This window comes from Vombatus ursinus, unplaced genomic scaffold (genome assembly GCF_900497805.2).
Source record: "Vombatus ursinus unplaced genomic scaffold, bare-nosed wombat genome assembly UNPS02014785.1, whole genome shotgun sequence".
NCBI classification, from domain to species: Eukaryota; Metazoa; Chordata; class Mammalia; order Diprotodontia; family Vombatidae; genus Vombatus; species Vombatus ursinus.
In genome coordinates, this window is record NW_020954563.1 from 10171616 (window position 1) to 10193216 (window position 21601).

At 39.4% G+C, this 21601-nt stretch overlaps 1 protein-coding gene across 7 annotated transcripts in view; it reads left to right on the forward strand.

Moving 5' to 3' along the window:
- The first annotated feature begins 988 nt into the window (after positions 1 to 988).
- Positions 989 to 21601, forward strand: part of NCOA6 (nuclear receptor coactivator 6) — a 69278-nt gene continuing 48665 nt past the window's right edge. For 5 of the 7 annotated variants that reach the window (XM_027867267.1, XM_027867270.1, XM_027867273.1 and 2 more), the window contains exons 1-4: positions 989 to 1039; positions 9633 to 9777; positions 15834 to 15905; positions 19293 to 19574. In XM_027867267.1, coding sequence (XP_027723068.1) covers positions 19340 to 19574 — 235 coding nt within the window. In that variant the 5' untranslated portion in view covers positions 989 to 1039; positions 9633 to 9777; positions 15834 to 15905; positions 19293 to 19339. Of the gene's footprint in view, positions 1040 to 1505; positions 1594 to 9632; positions 9778 to 14544; positions 14581 to 15833; positions 15906 to 19292; positions 19575 to 21601 lie in introns of those variants that run through there. The other 2 variants (XM_027867268.1, XM_027867269.1) reach the window with 2 other exon arrangements.

The window sequence follows — 21601 nt, forward strand, 5'->3', positions numbered from 1 at the left end:
ACAGTGACCTCGGATGTGTCATTTTTTAGGCCATTCTTGCTGGTCTCCCACCGGCCTGAGATCATTTAGATGACTCCTCTTCCCAGCCCCCACCTTTCTCCCTAATTTCAGTTCAGTCTCTAGCTTCTCAATGGGTCACTCCAACCCTTAAGTGCTATGATCTTATGAGTCTACCTAGATACCCCACTAGTCCCCCAAATTTAACAGGATATATAGGATATAGAATAGGATTTTAAACCTGGAATGGGATTGAGACCATCCAGTCTCATAGAGGTGAAGGTACCTGGGCCAGTCATTCAGAATGTAAGTGCCGTAGCTGAGGATAGAAACCCCTGAAAGTACAAGTCCATAGGAGTGAGAAGATTTTGGACTGGTTCCGTCACTGCCTCCTCAGCATAGCTGAAGAGCAGACTATGGGCCAAGAGCATAGGGCCTAGGTTCTGAAGAACCAACCAGCCAGGCAGACCAAGACCAATTCCTGGCTATCATTTCCTTGAGGGGGCAAACCAGAGGGGACACTGTCCACTCAGGCTGGAGATCGCGAAGAAAGGGAGGGTACTGTGGGCTCTGGACTACGGGGAGTCGGGGACTGCGGAATCCTGCCTGGAGAAAAGAGACCAAGTGTTCAAGGGTACCAAGGAGTAACTTGGGGTACAGGAGAGAAAAACTGCTGAGTATCGGGGAGGAAAAAATCCGGGATCCATCCAGGAGGGACCAGGGCGGGGTGGGGTGGGGCGGGCCTGGGCGCGCGTGCGTGCGGCCGCCCCGAGCTCCCGGGGACGTTCGCTCCGGTCACGTGCGCCAGGCCCCCGCCTGCCCGGCCCCGCCCCGCTCCTCCCCCTCCCTCTCCCCCTCCCCTCCCCCTCCCGGGCCCCGGTCCCCTCCCCTCCCCCTCCCCGCCGGGTCTGAGGCCGCTGCCGGGTCCGGGAGTCCCGGTGTCCCGCTGTCCGGCTCTCCGGGCCGCGGGGACGGACAGAGCGGCGCTCGCAGGCCACGCGCCAGAGTGGGCCGCCGTCGGAGGCCCCTGGCAGGGCCGCAGGTGAGGCAGAGGCTGGAGCTCGGGCCGGGTCCGGGGGGGTGGGGTGGGACGGGACGGGACGCGAATGGGACCAGCCTTGTCCCTTGCCCCGGGAAAATGGCGCCGCCGCGCGGGGCGGATGACAGGCCCGGCAGGGCCGGGAGCCGCCGCCCGCCGCCGAGCTCGCTCGTGTCTCCGCCGCCGCCGCCATGTTGGGGAGCTGGCCCCGGCCTGCGGGGGGCCGGGGCTGGGGGGGCGGCCGGGGCCAGGCCTGCGGCAGGGAGGGGGGCCTCCCCGCGGTGCCCGAGCCCGAGCTCCGCCTCCCAGACCCCCAGCGGGGCCGGGGAAGGCAGGTGTCCAAGCCCCGGCCCGGGCGGGCGTTCAAGGCAGGCCCACCTCATTGTGTTTCGGGGTTACCGGGCCGGGTGTGTGTACGCGAATGTGCTGGGGGAGGGGTGGCGAGGGCAGGAAGGACGCGGGAGGACCACTGAGGCAGAGCCCCGGCCGGGGACTTTGACAGCGGGTGCTACAAAGGAGCAGGCTTCTCCCTCCCAGAGGTTTCGGAATCCTTTAAGGTGGGGAGAAGAAATGAAGCCTCGAGATGCTTGGGGCCTGGCCGTGTGTTGTATGTACAAAAGAGCTGTGGCATTGTGGGGGGCAATGACCCAGGGGAGGACCCCCGCCCGCATCCGAGTAGGGGTCACACGGGGAGGTCATCATTGTGCGGGGTGAGGAAGCAAGGTGTAGGGCTAGCGATGTGGAACCCCAGAGTTTGGAGTCGGGAATAATGACAGTGTAGGTAGCCCACCACGAGTCCACCGAACTTAATGTGATTTAAACGTGTGCTCTAGTTGTGCACAGCACTGTGCAAGGTCCTGGGAATAAAAAGGGCCCTGTCCTCAGAGAGCTTGAAATCCATCTTTAAAGGCTTAAAACTGCACACAGACTTTTGGGACACCTTGTCATAAGGATATACAGAAGAAATAAAAAGAGAGAAGGTAGGGAAGGAGGGCAGCAGTTGGGGCGTATGAGGAAAGGTTGGGTAGAAGGTCTTGACTGAGCTGCTTCTTGGAGGAAGTGAGGCTTTTATTCCAGGCATGGGGAATGGCCAGTACAAAGGCACAGATGGCAAGTGGAGGTGCGATGTATGAAGAACAGAAAGAAATCCAGTTTGGGTGCACTATAGACTAGGAACAGGAGTAATGTGTAACAAGGTTGGATAGATGGGGACCAGGTTGTGAAGGTCTTTAAAAGCCAGAGAGAGGAGTTATTAGTGTAGCAAATATGGAGAAGGGTTTTGAGTGGATGAATGACTTGGTTATTAAACCTGTGCATTAGGAAACCTTACCAGTTGTGTGAAGCAGCATAATGGTGTTGCAAAGGCTTTGGACTATAGGTGGTTCAGGCTGTGCCATTACCTATGTGATTTAAAAGAATTAACTTTAATGTTTCATCTAGGTCTCAGTTTCCCAATCTGTAAAATTAGAGGATTGGAGTAATGCTCTCTGAAATTTTATTAACTCCCCTTTCCCAGAGTCACTGGTTCTGAGCTTTTCTTTTCTTACCCTTCTATCCTTTCACTTTTAGTGAACTCCTTTCTTGCCTTTCAAATTCCTCATGATCTATCTCTGCCCCTCCAGTCACTGAAGTAAGATATTCAGACTTTTTAATAGGGCTGATCCTTAACCTGATCTCTTTTCCTTCTTTGAAGACCTTGCTTAAGAATTAAGTCAGCTCCACTGAGTCACTCATCTCTTCAGTCTCTCCTCCACTGGTACCTCATCAGTTCTCAAATATGTTCGTTTTGACACATTCACTTTTATGTAGCTACCATCCTGTCTTTTCCCCTTATGCTGCTAAACATATTGAAAAATTGTCAATACCAGATTCCTATACATCCTCATCACCCATTCTCTTCTTTAAGATGGGATTTTAGTTCTCATTTATCTGCTGAAACTTTGCTCTTGAGGATCACCATTATAATCATCAAATCTAATGGTTTCCAACCCCCTTGACTTGTTTGTGTCTTTTGACACTGTTGACCACCCTCTTCTATTAAATACTCTTTTCTGTTGGCTTCAGAGACCCCATGCTCCAGAGGTTTTCTTACTTTTCAAACCGTTTTCTGTGCCCTTCACCAAGTCCTCAGCTTGGTTTCTATCTTTTAATGAATGTTCCCTAACCATCTGTGTTCAGCCCTTTTTTCTTCTCTTTACATTTTCCATTGACAAAGGAACATTCACTCTCACTATTTCATCTACTGCCTCTATACAGTTAACTCCCAAATTATCTCCAATTGTGACCTCTGTTCTGACCTCTAGACCTGTATGTCCAACCGCTTTGTCCAAGAAAACTTCACTTAGATGTCCTCTTGGTACTTCAATCTAACATGTTCAAAACCAAGCTTATTTCTTTTCTTTGGGCTTTCCTCTTGCCTCCCCTATTTTTGTCTGATTCACCACCATTCACTGTGCCTCCTGTATTTGAAACTTTGCAATTATCTGTCAGTCTTTTCCTCATCTCTCATATCCAACTAGGTACCAAGTTCTGCCCATTTCTCTGCAACATCTTGATACCACCCTAGTACAGGTCCTCATTTCTATTCACTAGTTCTTTAGGGGCCGCCTACCTTCTCAAATCCATCCTTCATATTACTGCCAGAATATGCTTTCTTTTGTATAGATTATGTTGCTCTTCTCAAAAAACTTTAATAGTTCTTTATTACCTACCAAGTAAAGTTCAGATTTCTTTGCCAGGACTTCTAGGTCTTTTGTAGTTTGGGGCTTCATACCTTTTCAGTCTTCTTTCTTTTTATTTCCCTCTGTACATACTGTGCTTAAACCAAACTGTATTACTCAAACACAGGTTGTCTTCGTTATCCTCCTTTTCTGTTGAATCCTTACTAGTCCTTTAGTTCTCAATTCATTTGTCACCTAATCCATTAAGTTTTCCCTGATCAGTAACAATTTTCAGATCTCACATCATTTTTTGCACCTAACTCACATTTATCCTGGCACATTTAAGGTTTGCATAGTGCTTTACATATATTATCTCATTTGATCCTCATAACAACACTGTGAACTTTGTACCATTACTATCCCCGTTTTACAGATGAGAAAACTAAGGCAGATGGAGGTTGTGACTTGCCCAGAGTCACACAACTAATAAATAAGACAGGATTCGATTTGGTGGTCTTCCTTATTGCAAGTCCAGTTCACTATCCTTTATACCAGGCTGTCTCTTTTGTTTGGGAAGATGTAAAATTTCTTACTTACTCTCATCATTTAAAAAATTCACTTTCTCAGAAAGTATCTTAAATATTTCATTTAGATAGGGCTGCTGTCAAGTATTTTAGCAGCAATTCTCCCAGAATAGGGAGAAACATATATTATTTTGCTTTGAAATATTTTACTTAAGTGAATTTAAATTTCATTTTTCTCTTCTTGACATATTCAGAATAAATGCCTCAACCACATTATAACCTTCATAATTTTCCTCTGCAGTTGTAATCCCTTTTGATGGTGATGTGAATATTTCCAAGCTGCTTTGATTTGATTTGATTTGATTTGATAAAAATTACAGTTTATGGAGTAGAAAAAGAAGGTAATTTGGAGCCAGAAGGTGTGGCCCCAAGTATCCAGGTTCTGCCAATTAAAACCTATAAGAACTTGGGTAAGCCACTTAACCTCTCTGAGCCTCAGCTTCCATATCTGTAAAATGAGCTAGTTGAACTACTACATATCTGTAATGCACTTATTGTGTAATATTGTATATATATTTATTCCTCTGCTAGAATGTAAGTTTCATGAGGAAAATTATACAAACTTGCTTTATCTAAATTCTGTCTTTCTGGCACCTAACATAGTGTTCTCCACATAGTAAATGCTTAATAAGTGTTCATTGAATGAGTGAATGAAAAAGTGAATTCAGTTTTTAAAAAATATGTAGTAAGTGCCTACAATGTTTTAAGGCATAATAGTCTATGCTAAGGATATAAAGATAAAAAATGACATCATGACCATCTTCACTGACCAATATTGGCCACCACTTCCCTATATATGTTGCCTCCCCCATTAGAGAATGTGAGCTGTTTGAGGACAGAGACTGTTGTGGTTTTTTTGTTATGTTTTGGGTTTTTTTTGTATATATATCCCCAATGCCTTAACATAGTGCCTAGCACATACTAAGTACTTAATAAATGCTTTTTCATTCATTCAAGAAGCTTACAATCTGTTGGGTGATATGATATAGACAAATAAGTACAATATGTGGTAAAGGAGAGATCCAGGAAAGATGCCATAGGAAAATTAGAGGAGGAAAAGAAGACTTTCACCTAGAATGGGGGGATTGGAGGTCAGTGGAATCTGGAAAGGCATCTGAATTTGAACCATCAAGGATTCTGAAAGGCAGAAATGAAGAGGGGAATTAAATCCAGGCTTGGAGGGCAGATTGCATGGAGGAAGGAGATGGCATGTTAGATTTGAGAACAACTAGTAGTCCAGTTTGGAATGTAGAGTTCAGGGAATGGGGGTAATGTGAAATTTAGAAAAGATGGAGGATGTAGAAGGGCTTGGGTACCAAGTTAAGGAGTTTATATTTTATTCTCTAGGCCAGGGGTTCTTAACCTTTTTTTGTGCCATAGACTCCTTCTCACAGTCATGTTAAATGCATAAAATAAAATACATATAATTACAAAGGAAACCAATTACTTTGAAGTTCAGTTATCAGATTTTTTTTTTTTAAATAACCTCAGGTTAAGAACCTCTGAACTAGTTGATATCCAAGAGCTCTTTTAGCTCCTGCAGTCTGGAACTCTGGAATCAGAAAAGGGGCAATGAAAACAAGGGGGGGGGGGGGGCAATGGAAGTATGTGATCTTGCCTTGAATGCCTAAATGTAGGATCTAGGCCACTAGGTTGGATAAATGAGTTACCTGTCCTTTTTACTATAGAAAGGATCTTGGTTACTTCTATTGTTCTGGCTGGCAGTGCCTCCTTCACCTAGTTTCCAGGTATTTTCTGGGCTCTTTGACTTGAAATAGATGCATATGTGGTATGGGCTACTTAATGATACTTGTGTCTCCTGCTTTTGAACTACCATCAACTGCCTTTACCATGATAGGACTTTTTGAAGCCAGATGACCCAACAGAACTGCTAAGGGATGTATTTGCTCCCAGTTAGCAGCTTCCTTGCATTGTTAATATTCAAACTGACCTGCACCACTTTTACAGGGGCAGAGAGGAAGAGGAAATGTACTAAAGTGAAAAGGGTTATGGTTGTAGAATTAGGAAACCTGAGTTTTTATCCTTGCTTTCTAGATGTGTGAACTTGGGCTAGTCATTTCACCTTTCAATGCCTCAGTTTCCTCATCTGTAAGATGGTGATGATAATGTTTACATTACCTGCTTCATAGGCTTGTTGTGAGGAGAGTGCTTTGTAAATATTAGAGCACTAGAGAAATGTTACATGGATATTTCTTTAGTGGTTCTTTAATCACATTGGTGTAATGATACAAATCACAACTCATCTACAACTTGTCTTGTATGATTTTTGTCCTTGGCCTCCCATAAATGTACCCAGTGCACTAGACATTGTCCTTTAGGGCTTTTTACATTAGACAGTTAAAAGTGGCCATCTTATGACTGACCAACTCCCTGGTTGATGTCTTTTATACTACTTCTTGTACACAAGTCATGATTGTTAATAAGTAGTAGCCTACTTTTGACTACCTTGTTTTTCTCTTTTAAAAATTATTTTCAACATTCATTTTTTTAAAACTTTGAGTTCTAAATTCTCACCTTCCCTCCAATCCCTTCCCCACCCATGGAGAAGGCAAGCAACATGATATCAATTATACATGTGAAGTCATGCAAAACATATTTCCATATTAGCCATGCTGCCACCAAAAAAAAACAAAAACAAAACTATAAAGAGTGAAAAAAAGGATGCTTCAATCTGTACTCAGAATTCATCAATTCTCTCTTTGGAGGTGAATAGCATTTTTCATCACGGGTCCTTTGGAATTGGTGATCATCACTACAATATTGTTACTGTGTACAATGTTCTTCTAGTTCTGCCCTCTTCCCTCTGCATCAGTTCGTATAAGTCTTCCCAGATTTTTCTGGAACCATCCTGCTCATGATTTCTTAGAGCACATTAGCATTCCATCACAATCGTATACCACCACTTATTCAGCCATTCCCCAGTTGATGGATATCTCCTCAATTTCCAGTTCTTTGCCACCACAAAAAGAAGTGCTATAAATATTTTTGTACAAATAGGCCTTTTTCCCATATCTTTGATCTCGTTGGCATACAGACCTAGTAGTGGTTTTGCTGGGTCACAGTTTTATAGCCCCTTGGGCACAGTTCCAAATTGCTCTCCAGAATGGTTGGATTAGTTCACAACTCCACCAATAGTGCATTACTGTCCCAATTTTTCCACTTCTTCTTCAGCATTTGTCTTTTTCCTTTTCTGCCATGTTAGCTAATCTAATAGGTGTGAAGTGGTACTTTAGAGTTGTTTTAATTTGCATTTCTAATCAGTAGTCATTTTTTTCATGTGACTATTGATAGCTTTGATTTCCTCTTCTGAAAACTTCTTGTCCGTATCCTTTGACTATCAATTGGGGAATGACTTGTATTCTTATAAATTTGGTTCACTTCCTCCCTATGTATTTGAGAAATGAGGCCTTTGTCAGAGAAACTTGCTGTGAATTTTTTTCTCCAGTTTCCTGCTTTCCTTCCAATCTTGGTTGTGTTGGTTTTGTTTGTGCAAACCCTTTTTAATTTTATGTAATCAAAATTATCCATTTTACTTTCCCATATCCTCTCTATGTCTTGTTGGTCATAAACTTTTCCCTTATCCGTAGAATTGACAAGTAAAATTTTCCATGCTCCCTAATTTACTTATGATAATACCTTTTATGTCTAAATCATTTACCCATTTTGATCTTATTTTGGTATACAGCATGAGAGGTTGGTTTCTGCCTAGTTTCTGCCAAATTGCTTTCTAGTTTTCCCAGCAGTTTTTATCAAATGGTGAGTTCTTGCCCGCAAATCTTGGATCTTTGAGTTTATCAAACAGTTGATTATTATCATGCATCTCTCAATGACCCTTTGGGTTACCAGAAACTTTGATTTATTTTTGGACATTGTGGTATTTATTGCATGATTTCTAGCCACATTGGTGTTCAAAAGATGGTTTTTAGTGCTATCAGGGAGGCAAATGTGCTACACAATTTCCCAAAGCTAGTCCAGCTCTTTCTTCCTCCCATTTAATTTTGAGCCTAGTTTATTGTTCATTGACAGGTCCGTGAATACATCTTGGACAAATTCAGTAGACTGCCCATCCAACAGTATGCATTTTTCACTTTTTTTTTTTGTCTCAGGTGAATCTTGAGATCTTTTTTGACTGTCCCTGAATCTCAGTGAAGAGGCCCAAAAGTACAATGCAGCCAGTGCAGTGTTACCTGGAAACAGAAGCTTCTGGAGTACCTCACCGTTTATTAAAAAATCCATTTTTCATTGGGATTTTGCCAGAAAATCCTTTGTAACAAGAGCTAATAGTTTGGTGAATATATGTCTTCCTGTTTTATGCCACTTTGAGACCGATAGAGGATTAAACAAAGTTATTTCTGTGATTTTAATCAGTCCAATAATCTTATATATTTTTTACATATGCAGGGAGACACCTTGGAGGATAGCTTATAGGCTTACTTTTTTGTTCTACCTAGGCAAATGCTTTAAAAACAGCAAATAAACAGAAGAAATCTGGCAGCTAGGCATCACAGTAGATAAAGTGCCTGACTTAAAATCAGGGAGACCAAGTTTAAATTTGACCTCAGATATTTACAAGCTATGTGACCCTGGGCAAGTCACTTAACTTCTATTGGCCTCAGTTTCCTCATCTGTAAAATGGGGATAATAATAGCCTCTACCACCTAGCGTTGTAAGGCTCAAATGAGATAATATTTGTAAAGTGCTTAGCGCAGTTCCTGGCACACAATAGGTACTATATGAATGTTAGCCATCATCATCTTTTTTTTTCTTTTTTTTTTTAGTATTATACTTTTCAGCCACTTTTGTGATTATGAAGATGTGGTCCACTGTAGAAAATCTTAATTGAAAGCCTGCCTGTTCCATTCTCATATTCATCAAGGTTATCCTTGTGTACATTATTTTCATAATATTTTATAGTGATCTGAAGGTAGGCATAGATGCTGATGTCCTCTCAGTTGCCTTTTTTTGGAGAGTGGTACTGTACATGTTTTTTTTGGTATCTTACCTTCTTTAAGATATCTGGAAAATGGATCCTTCAATGCTTCTAAAATTGTGTGTCCATAGCCAGGATTTCCTTAGGGTATAGTCAGCCATTTTTCCAACTTTATTTTATTGATTTCAATTTCATCTTCTTCATTATGGTACATCTGGTTGGTGCTCAGATGCTGGAATCAAAATGTAATCACAATGATGAGAACAGCTCTATAGCAGCTCTATTCCGTTTTCTGGCTAGTTGTCCTTAACAGTTTTCATGTATGAATATGATGATCTAGGTTAGCTGGGTTTCACATTAAGCGTTTTGCAGACTTATTTTCTTCTGCTTTGCAACTGCAGGACTTCCCCATCACCCCACCCTCCTGGCCTGCTGCAGAGATCTTCAGGGTTTAGGATGTCTTCTGTGGCCAACTTGTGGCACATAGGGATGAAGGAGAGTGGCCCTACCAGAAAGTTGAAGATTGTGGAGGTAGAGAACTGCCAGGTGAGTTTGGAGGTATTTGAAAACACAAACCTGTTTATAAGGTTAATTCTAAAATATTGTCAAGCATAATTTGCTAAATAAAGTGATTCATGAGATTAAAAGATAATAGTTTACATTTATATAGTGCTTTAATGTTTGCAAAGCACTTTATATACATTGTCATTTGATCCTTAGACAACAACCCTGAGTGTACTACTATTATTCCCATTTTACAGATAATGAGAAGTTGATTTCAAATTGCTTTCTAGTTTTCCCAGCAGTTTTTATCAAATGGTAAGTTCTTGCCCATTTTAGATAATGAAATTTAGGCTCAGGGTTATATGACTTGCTGACTTCCCCAGGGTCACATCGGTATTATGTATCAAATGTAACATTTGAATGAAGGCGCTTCTGATTCCAGGTCCGTGATTATTTCCACCGTATCATGCTGCTTAGCATCATGGGACACAATGAAGGAGGGCTTTTTTTACTATTGCCATAGAGTTCTTTGTAGTGAAAATAATTTGGAAAAAGTAGGAAATAGGAAAGATCCTTGAAGGTGAAGGATAGTAAGGGCCTAGGAACTATGTTGTCTCATCTCAAGAGCTGTGGAAAAAACAGTAAAAGAAAATGTGAAGACAGTTTTTAAATATCTGATGGTACATTTAATAAAAAAAGTCTTGGACTTGGTTTCTTGATCTTTCAACCTTCCTCACTGTCTGATTTGTGAGATGGGGTTGGTTTTCCACCCTGACATATTCACAGACCAGGTAAGATAAAGTCCTTTTTAACTGTACAGAGTACTGTACGAATGTAGATATTTTTATTGTAGATATTTTAAGAGAGATGGGTTATGTTTAAATGTCAGGAAGAACTGTATAGAAATTAAACAAATTTATAAGTGGAATGAGAATGCTTCCTATCGTAGAAAATATTCAAATAGAAGTTCCAATAGAGTCTGGATTCGCATGTCTGCTATCAAAGGATTTTAGATCTCAGAGAAAAACTCTTAAGAAAAGCTTAGAAATCATAGAGCTTTCTTTTTGCCAGTGGGGAAACTGAGGCATAGAGAGGTCATAGGATCCCAAATCATAGATCTAGATGTAGAAGGGCTCTTTAGGCCAACCTAATTTTACAGGTGAGGAAATTAGGGCCTAGGGAGGCTAAATGATTTGCCCAAAGTCACAAAGGTAAGCAGGATTTGAAGCCAGCAGTGTTCTTTCTCCTATACTAGGTAAAGTGACTTTTCCCAGTACAGACAGTTCTCATTTTTATGTAAATTTGCATTACACAAATTTGACTTTACATAAAACATTTCTGAAAGAAATCCTCATTCCAAAATAACCCACCTCTGTTAACTTGATTGTACAGTATTGTGCTCTCTCTCTGCTCCTGCCCTGAGTGATCCATGGTCTCCCCTATCTTCTCCTGTTTCTGGCCCCCACCTGTCCTTAAACTATGTAATGGCCCCCCTTCTCACCTCTTTCCCTCCCTTCACTTCCCCTGGCAAAATAAATTCATAAGTTCACATTAAATCCCCTTATGTAGAGACCTGCAGAAAAGCCAGAACTGTCTGTATCTTGTGGAATTGAACATTCTAAGTACTGAGGATGCTAATACATACAAAAAGAAAGACAGCCTTTGCCCTCAAGGAGTTTATATTCTGTGGGGGGGGGAGCGCAATTGGGGTTAAGTGACTTGCCCCAAGTCACACAGCTAGTATTATGTGTCTGAGGTCACATTTGAACTCATGGCCGCCTGACTCCAACGCCTGTGCTCTATCCACTGCGCCACCTAGCTGCCCCTGGAATTTATATTCTAATGAAGGAAGGCAACAAACAAAAATGAGCTGAAAAATCGTGGTTGGGGGAGGGGTGTTAAAGAACAGTTCCTTCATTGAGTAATAAGTTGGATCAGGTGACCTCTCGGAGTACTTGCAGCTGTAGTAATAAAAATAATAACTCGCATTCATATGCTATGTTAAAATTTTGTCTTTATGAGAGAATGCCTCTGGATGTAATGCATAGGGGTCTTGCCTCTGAGACTTGAAGGCCTAGACTCAAGTCCTGCCTCCCACACTTGGCTTTGTGGCCCTGGGCAGGTCATATTATCTCTCAGTCAGGGTCTCAGGCAGCTCTTAAGTTCAGAAGTTGAGTAATTGTTGCCAAAGTGCTGGAGTAGAGGGAAATTAATGGGGGGTGGGAGGAGTGGGAAATGGTTCTGTAAGAGTTTGTATTCAGGAAGCAGTAAATGTGTTTACTATGAAGAACAGCTTCTCTGTGTGAAAGATAAGGAAACCTATCATAATTGATTAACTTAATTTTGAGTTCCTATTGAGTGCATGGCATTGTAGAGTTTACAGAGCACACATAGTGGAGATTGAGAAGAGGCCAGAGGCACTTGCTTGCATTCCCCAGTCATCTGTGTGCCTTACTGGCATTGCCTACTGGCTGAGGAGAAATGGGATCTATAAAGACTCTTTAAGTGGAGACTATAGAGGGCGTGTTTCAGGTAATGATTGGAATAGATAATTGCATAAGGCATCTTGAATTTCTAAGCTTCTCAATCAAAAGAATTCTGATGTAAAATCCTTATTCTTCCCTTATATCTCTGAAGGGCTAAAAGACTTTCATTTGGTGGTTAGGCTCTTCCTTGGGATGATAAGGCCAGTATATTCCCCAGGCCATGAAATTAGATGAAATTTTTTTTTCTGCTACTTGATCATTCTTCTCCCAACATTCTCCTGCAGTAAGAATGATGTAAGGTGACAAGGGGATAGCCACTATTGTACTCTGGTTTAAACCCATGAGAAGGAATGTCATGAGGAAGAATGATTAGATTTATCCTAATATATGGCAAAAGTTATAGGGAAGTAGATCTCAACTCAGTAAGGAAGAAAAATTTTCTTTTTTTTTTCTTTTTATAGGCATTTGGAGTTAAGTGACTTCCCAAGGGTCACACAGCTAGTAAGTGTCAGGTATTTGGTCTGAGGCCGGATTGGAACTCAGGTCTTCCAGATTTTAGGCTGGTGCTCTATCCACTGCACTACCTAGCTGCCCCAAGAATTTTCTAACAATTAAGAGTTATTTAAAAATGGAGTAGGCTGCCTCTGAAGTTTGAGGTCCGTGTTATCAAAGGTACTTCAACATATGCTCAAGGACTGGCTGGGGAGGTTGTAGAGGAGATTTTTGCTTCAGGAACCCTTGGACAAGATACCCTCTGATCTCTCTTTTAACGTTAGGGCTTTGTGATTTTAGGATCCTCCCTGACCTCCTGTATTCCTTTCTTTTTCTGAGGATTGGAGCAATGAATTCTGTAGTAGTTCTCAACAAACAGATGGAGGTTGAACTTATTTAGAGTCTATATGATTACTCAAAGATATGTCCATTCTTGTTCAGTAGCCCTCATTACATTGTTATGATCTATATTGGATGTAGGCTTTATAGATTTTGAATTCTAGAAATTCAGTGCTTAAAGTTGGATAACAACTGAGGAATATGATCAAAGGGATTGTTTCTATGTACAATTAATTCTTAGTAATTATTGTTAGAGAAAGAAGAGGCACAGGTGGTACACATAGGTGGTACCCATAGGGCAGGAACTGAGTGTTAACTGAGCTTAGCACTAGGGATAGGGCTTTACACTGCCTTTCCAGGAAGTGCCACCCTACCTTTCTAGACCAGTCTCAAGTCTCATAAACTCCCTTCCTATGATCCAATCAACTGAACTATTGCTTATCCCATTTTTATATCCTATGCTTTCCCCAGGCTTTTACTAATTCAACTCTCTGTATTTGAAATCTCCTCTATTAACTCCTCCCTTCCCTACCCCTTTCTACCTTTTGAAAGCCTTCCCATCTTTCAAGACCCACACCTTCCTTTAAGTCTTTCCTAATTCCCCTGGTGAGAAATGAAGTCTTTCAATTCCCTCCATGGAGCTCACATAACACGTGGTTTATACCTCTTGTGCACTTACCTTATTCTATTTTGTATTATGGTTATTTGTGTAAGTGTCATATCCCCTGCCAAGACTGTAAGGTCTGTGAAGACAGATGTCAGTGTCTAATTTATTTTTGTACTTCCCTAGCCTAGCAAAGTGCTCTCTGTATAGTAGATACTTAGTATTTGTTGAATTTTACTCAATTTACATGGAAGTTTTTATTGTTTAATTGATAAAAATTTTTTATTACATTGAGAGGCAGCATGGGATAGTGCAGACCTGCACAACCTGCAGCCCACCAAAGGATTTTGGGTAGCCCGAGAAAAATGTAGAGGAAAACCTCCTCTACAGGTTGTGCAGGCCTGGTGTAGTGGGTAGAGAGCTGACCTCAGAGTCAAAAAGACCATTGTTCAATTCCTGCCAGACATACTGGCCTTGTGCCTTTGTGCAAATCATTGAACTTTTCAGTGTCCTAGGCAACTCTCTAAGACTATAACTTACTGAGAAGTTGAAAGGAATTTCTCCAATACGCATTCCTTACGAAAATGAAATCATTGGTCCAGTTAAGAAAAAAAGAACAAAGAGATGGTACCTAGAACCTATACTATATTTTTGATACTTTTTGATGATACATTAAAAATATCTTGGTTTTTTTGTTACTGGGCCATAAAGGATAAAAATTCTAAGCTCACTGTAAATTTTGATTAGAGATTTGGAAGATTGTAGCATTTGTTATACTTCAGGATATTTCTCCTTCTACTATAGCATCTAGTATGAGGGGGGATAGTTAATGCCTTTGAGCTTTTGATTTTGTCTTTCAGCCTAATGTGCCATGGTCAAGTTCTTACCCATATGTCAGTCTGTGTTAAGATGGAGGTTTAATAGGTCAGTTTCTTAACTCTTTCTTTAGCTAAGGTTATAAGATTATTGGTCTTAAAAATTCCCTCAGCCATTTTTCTTGGTCAGTTTGATTCAACATATAATTATTAATTATCTAATATATACACAGCTCCATGTATTACAAAGGTACTGTATTAGAAAGAGATGAATTTGGCATTGCCCCCCTTTCATGGAACATGGCAATAATATCTTATACTTTATAATTTGCAGAGAGCTTTCCTGATAAAAATCCTGTGACGTAGATAGTGTAATTATTATTACTCCCATCATACAGATGAAGAAAGTGAGGCTCAAATAAGTGAAGTCAATTTGCTGATAGTAAGAGGAATAGCTGAAACTTTTAACTTAAGTCTTCTGATTCCAAGTCCAGTGTTCTTTTTACAATATGCCAGGTAAAAAGTGATAATACATAAGAAATGTGTAAATTATTATGGCAACTCAGAAAGAGAAACCTCAAAGCTCGGAGGGAGAGGCTTGGAGATGAAAATCAAGAAAAGAGAAATCTGCCATTTTCACTATTTGTGATCATCCCACTATTAAAATTCTAATTTCTTGACCAGGCATTTTGTCAGCTATTCAGAACACTAACTTTCTCTATTTTGGTCTGTGGTTTGCCTAAGTTGGTTCCTGAGGCCTCTAGACTAGAACTAGAAATACATAATAGTGTTTAAGAACCTTATGAGAGGGGTTGGAAGGATAGGATGTGTCTCATGTTAAATCTCTTATGGCTGTGTCCTTTAAACAATTCATATTACTTATTCTCCCAGGTACTTTCTATGTACCTCATAAATTAAACTGAAACATTAAAATTTTGTGGTTAGAATGTATTTCAGTTCTTAAGTGACAGACACTGCCATTTATTTGTTAGGCTACTGCGTTCTTTTTTTTTTTTTTTCAATGTATTTATCCTATGATCTAGAGGTTTCTATACTTAGTGAAAGGAGCCACACTTTAAATGTCCCCAGATTAAGTGAAAGTAGCCATATTACATTGGTACTGAATTAAGAGGGAATTCTCTCCTTATATGTTTCTTCACCACATTGAGATCTTAGTAACATCTTTTCTCAAACTTAATGAAAATCAGATTTTTTGTATCTTTTAAAAGCTTGTTTACTTCACATTGATTTCTGTGGTAAATGTAGATCACCTTTGTAACAGTTATTTATGTAACATTATGATTTTATTTTTCCCTTTTTTTTTTCTGGATTTCTTTCCCCAACTGTTACTGCAAAATACAGGTCCCCAAATGCCTGTTTGTTTGGAGTTAAAGGCAGTGGTCTGGCTAAATGATAAGACAAGACATCATTTTGGTAAGTGAAACCGTATCAATGTGAGAGACTTTGGGTGAGTGTTTAGGAGGCAGTGGCTATTCTCTTCATCTGTCCATTTTGCCCTGACTGAAAGGGATTGTAGCAGTAATACCTGTTTGAAAGGATTTTGAAGCTTAATTTACTCTCCTTGGCATCTGTAAGTGTTCTTTCTTTTTTTTGCTAAATAGGGTTTCTAGAGACTATTGTGAACCTTTTTTTTTTTTAAATTATTATTACCTTGTCTGGAGAGGCCTCAGATGCCCTGAAAGGGACAGTCTTTTGAGTCAGAGGACCTTACACCAGTCTTTTTACACTCCCTACTTTACTCTTCGATCCAGTGACACTGGTCTCTTGGCTGTTTCATGAACAAGATATTCCATCTCTAGGTTCCAGGCATTTATTTTGCCTGTCCCCCCATGCCTGCAACGTTTTCCCTCCTCTGCTCTGCCTCCAGGCTTCCTTCAAGTCCCAACTAAAATCTCATCCTCTACAGGAAACCTTTTCCAACTCTACTTAGTTCTAGTGCCATCTCTCTCTTAATTATTTCTTACTTATCCTGTATGTAGCTTGTTTGTACATATTTTGTTTGATTGTGGGCTCCTTGAGGGCAGGCACTGTCTTTTTCTTCTTTTAGTATTTCCTGTGGCTTAGTACAGTATCTGACCCGTGGTAAATACTTAATAAATGTTTGTTGACTGTTTTCCTGGGTGAAAATTCTGGCTCTGCTACTTACTACTTGTATAACTTTGGTCACACCACTTAACCTTTCTTGGACTTAAAATTATCACTTAGCTCTAAATTCTGTGAACCATAACTGACTTCATTTTTTCATTGGCTGTGGCTCTAGAACATCAAGGTGGGAACTAAATTAATGATTTTGATTATTGGCTAAGACTAAGATTATTGGCTAAAAGAGTGTCCTTCATGAGGTAATGGGAAAAGCCCTAGACTTGGAGTCAGAAGACCTTAATTTGATTTAAATCTTGGCTTTTGCACTTATGTGTATGACCCCAGAAATTTAACCTCTTTGAACCCATTTCCTCATTTGTAGAAGGGGGAATAATTATCCTTGCCCTGCTTATCTCTCCAGGGATGTAGTGAAGATAATTGAGAGTGAATTCAAAAGTGCTTAATAAATTTGTAAAGCATTAGATAGAAATATAAGAAATAACTGTAGGTTTTGGGGGCCAGCAAGAAACATGCACTAATTCCTGTAGGGAATTATGTCTAGTTATTGTTATTGCTAGGACGAGTAGCTGGAAAATCATGCTTCCCTAGTTGTTGAGCAGTACTTCATCTGCCAACATGACCTAAGCCATGAGCCATGACCCTCCCGCCCTCTGAATCTATAAATCCAACTACTGAGGGGTTGTACTTTTGTGATGTTTGGTGAGTAAGACCTGTCCTTTCTGGAATGCTTCAAGGTGAGTGAAGTGAATTTACCCACAGACTCTTCAAGAGTAAGGAAATCCCTTTTTAGAAAAATAATCTTTGGAAGCTGGCAGGAAATACATACTTAAAAGACAAGATTAAGCCATTCAGTTTTTTTTTGTTTGTTTTGTGTGTTCTTTCATTCATTCATTGAACATTTACTAGATACCCCATTGTGCTAGGTGCTGCCTTGTTTAGATGATACACTGTCCTTGCTTTTATGTTGCTAACAGATCTAATAGAGGATTGGTAACTATAATATAAACATTATGTGATGTATGTTAAAGAGTTACCCCAAAAGAAGTAAATACCTTTGTAAGACCATGTAAGACATGTTCTTTTTATTGAAGGAGATTTTTTTTCCCTTTTTCTTGATTATATACAGATGACTGAAAGCATGTGGTAAATTAGCAAATTTATGGTTTTAAAAATTTATCTGGTAAAACTTGGTACATCCTAATTTTATATTTAATTTTATTATATGTTTGGGTGTTATTCAGTGCATACAGTAATGGTATACAGTAGTTTTGGGCATATTTTGATTAATGATGTTTGCTAATGTAATATCCAAATCTTAATGCTTTGAGGGTCCACTGTTCTAGAATAAAGTCATCAGCACCTGGCATGACTGCTAAGTGTGACATACTAGGTTACTTTTTTTTGCATTCTAAAGTAAATTTTTATTAATATCTTCTGTTTTTTCATCACTTACATTTTCTAGCATATCTCTTCCTCTCGCAGAGAGCAATACTTTATAACAAAGAATAAAAGTTAAGCAAAACTAATCAACATATTAAAAAATCTTGGCATTATATACCTTTAGTCTCTTCCCTCTTCAAAAAAGTAGGAGAGAGTACCTTCTTGTTTGTTTCTCTTTTGGAGCCAAACGTGGTCGTATAATTTTGAAGCATTGTTTCAGTTTTTTCCCCTTTTGCACTGTTGTAGTTAATGTGAATATCGTTTTCTTAGTTGTTTACTTCATTTTGCATCCATTCATATAAGTTTTCGCATGCTTCTCTGTATTCATCATATTCATTGTTTCTTTTAAAATTTTTTCAGCAGTCAAGCAGTTTTTTTTCCTCCCTCCCACCAATTCCCAGGTAGAGAAAAGTATTTTAAAGACATTTTAAAATGTACTACAGATTTTTTGTCCTGTGGATGTCCTTCACACAAGGAAACAAAAATCACACCAATACTATCCAAAGTAACTTTTGAGACTTAACCCCTTGTAGATAACTCATTATGTGATTGAATCACCTTCTCTAGCCATTCTTCAGTAAATAATATTTATCTTTCTGGTATAATTTATGGACATAGAAGAAGGGAGATAGATTGGTCTTCCAGATATGTGTCTGTGTATGTATTCCCTAGGTAAAGATATATACAGTGCTAGACACATGATCAGTGCTAAATACATATTTATGGAGTTTACTTTAATTCTTTTTTTGCATTTACCCCCTTACTACTCCTTCCTTCCCTGCCCCATATCCTATATGTTTATGACAGTAACATGAAATGGAATGAAAGGAAATATTCTTATTAAATTTAAAGCACTTTTTAAAAAAGTTTCATTAATGCCTTTTGCTTTTTACACTGCTCGTTTGCCAGTATACCACCCATCCTCGTCCAGGGCCCTTCTTTATAACAAAGAAAATCCGTTAAGTAAAACTTAGTAAACTGACAGTATGTGTAATCAACATTCCATACCCATAGTCCTCTTACCTTTTATTGTTAGAGAGGGATTAAATATGCCTGTCTCTAAATCTGTTATTTTTATGCTTACTGGGACATCCCAGTTAAAGAATTTTTTTTTAATTCCTTTTGGGGGGGGGGGGCTGCTGCCTTGACAAATAAATTACAGCTTTCACAGTACCATGGAATACAGCTGAAATACATAAGCATACATTGTAATATATGCACAATGAGAAATTTTGTCTTTTTTCTCTCTTTTAAAAGGTTGCCCCACTGTCTGCTTGGTGTGTTTGTATTGAATAATCATCACCATGGTTTTGGATGACCTTCCAAACTTAGAAGATATTTATACTTCCTTGTGCTCACCAACAATGGAAGACTCAGAGGTGGATTTTGACTCTGGACTGGAAGATGATGACTCAAAACATGACAGTATTTTAGGGGATTCTACTATCTTTATGGCTTTCAAAGGAAATATAGATGATACAGACTTGAAATGGAAATTGGACACCATATTGGAGAATGTTCCCAGTCTTTTGCATATGGGTAAATCTGCTTTAAGTGTCTTTTCTAGTGTTTATGTGGTTGTCTTGAGTTTTATATAGTCAAACCCCATTGGCAGGAATATGGGAGTGACTGGGCTTGGCACTGTAAAAAAATCTGAATTATAGAAATTTAAAAAGAATTTAAGATATGTTATTTTCAAATAGGAGCTTGTAACTAGGCTGAGTTTTGCCTGATGTCTCTAGAATATGTTTTACCAGATAAGAATGATTAGCAGTTAGCTTATATACATATAATTATACGTAAATACTAAAGAAGACTAGAAGAGTTTGTCCTCTTAACAACTTAAATTTTTCCCAGAAGTTTTGTGCTTACCATTAACACCCTAGTGCTAAGGAAGACGTTGTTGTAGGTCCTCTCAGAATTACCGCAAAGTGCGATTTCTTGTAGTCTGAATTAATTAGCTTTTCTGTAGTGTAATTTGTTTTGTCTGGAGAAGAAATCTTTTTTCAAGGAATTTGGCTGCTTTAAACCAACTTCTTTAGCAGTTACTTAGCATATGTATTCAAAACCTTATATTTGTAAGTTACATTTATCAATGTAGTATATTATACTAAGAACCTTTTTATTCATGAACCAGCTGTTAGAACATGTTAAGTTGGTGCATTTGGCATTGCTTTGCTGACTTATTAAGATATAGAATCCCTGTTTTTTTTTTGGCAATTTTAAGAAATATTACAAAGTGATTAAATTTAAAATGGTAGCATTAAGTCTGAGTGCTTGTTCTAAAATAGAAAATGCTTTTAGGCAATCCCATACTTCTGAATGACCCTTACATTTGCATAAATGTATGCTATCTCTGAAAACTTTTGATCCTTTTCTCAAGAGAGTTGGATTAGTGCTTTCTGAAGGGGCTTATGTTCTAAAAGCCTTTCCTGGAGCCAGTAACAGCAGGGTCATTTCCCCTTCTGCCTAAGATTTTATCTTGCCCCAGCAGACTCAATGAGAGACATTCCAAGAGCCCCCATCAGTCTCTTCAATTAGCCCCACTAGAACTCTCCTCAAAGAATCATAGAACTCTAGTGTTGGAAGCAACCTTAGAAGTTGTCAAGCTCAACACTTAACCTCAAATGTGATTACCCATTATAATATACTGTCCTCATTAGAGTCCCTATTGGACCAACTGTAGTGGGGCTAGGGGTAGGATGATCTTCTTCCATTCACAGTTGAAACTAGAGTCTGATAGTGATAGAATTTAAAACCTGGAAGGAACCTCTGAGCCCATTTAATCTAATGCCTGCATTTTATAGAAAGGAAGAAACTGAGGTCCAAGGAAAGGATGTCACTTGTCAAAATCCTGCACTGAGGTAGTGGAGAGTCTGAACTAGAATCCAGGTTTCCAGACTCCTAGTCTTGTGCTGTTTACCTTATACCATAATGGCATTTTCGTCCATCACTTCCCACTCAAGAACCTAGAGTTATTCCTTATATTGAATCTAAATTCATAAACCTAGCATTCTGGGACTCCCACCAATATATTTTGTCTTGCCAACCTTAGTTCTCATTACTGCCTGGGTAAAGCCTTTAATCTTTTTTTCAATTCTGCTTTTGCACTGTTACTTCAATCTAATACTCACATGCTCTTGCGTGTTTCTACCTTCCCTTTTCCAACCTTCTCTTTTAGAATTCACTTTTTTTCCTTCACCATCTGTGTCACTCCCTTTAAAACTTATTTCTTCTTGTAAGCCTTTCATTATTACTCTTTCATCTACTATCCTCAATTTGTGTACTCAATTTGAACTAAGTTAATTTTTATTAGTAATAACTTATATTTATGTGATGCTTTACAGTAGGCAAAGAGATTTCCTATCAGTCCTGTAAAGTAGGCAGTATAGTCATGATTATCCCTCTTTTACCAGTTAGAAAACTAAGACTTAAAAGGTTACATGACTAGCCCAGGGTCTTATTATTGTACGGTAGAAAAAGTACTGGATTAAGGGTTGGAGGACCTGGATTTTAATCCCAGTTTTGTTACTTGGTATCTGTGTGACCTTGGAAAGGTCACTTGA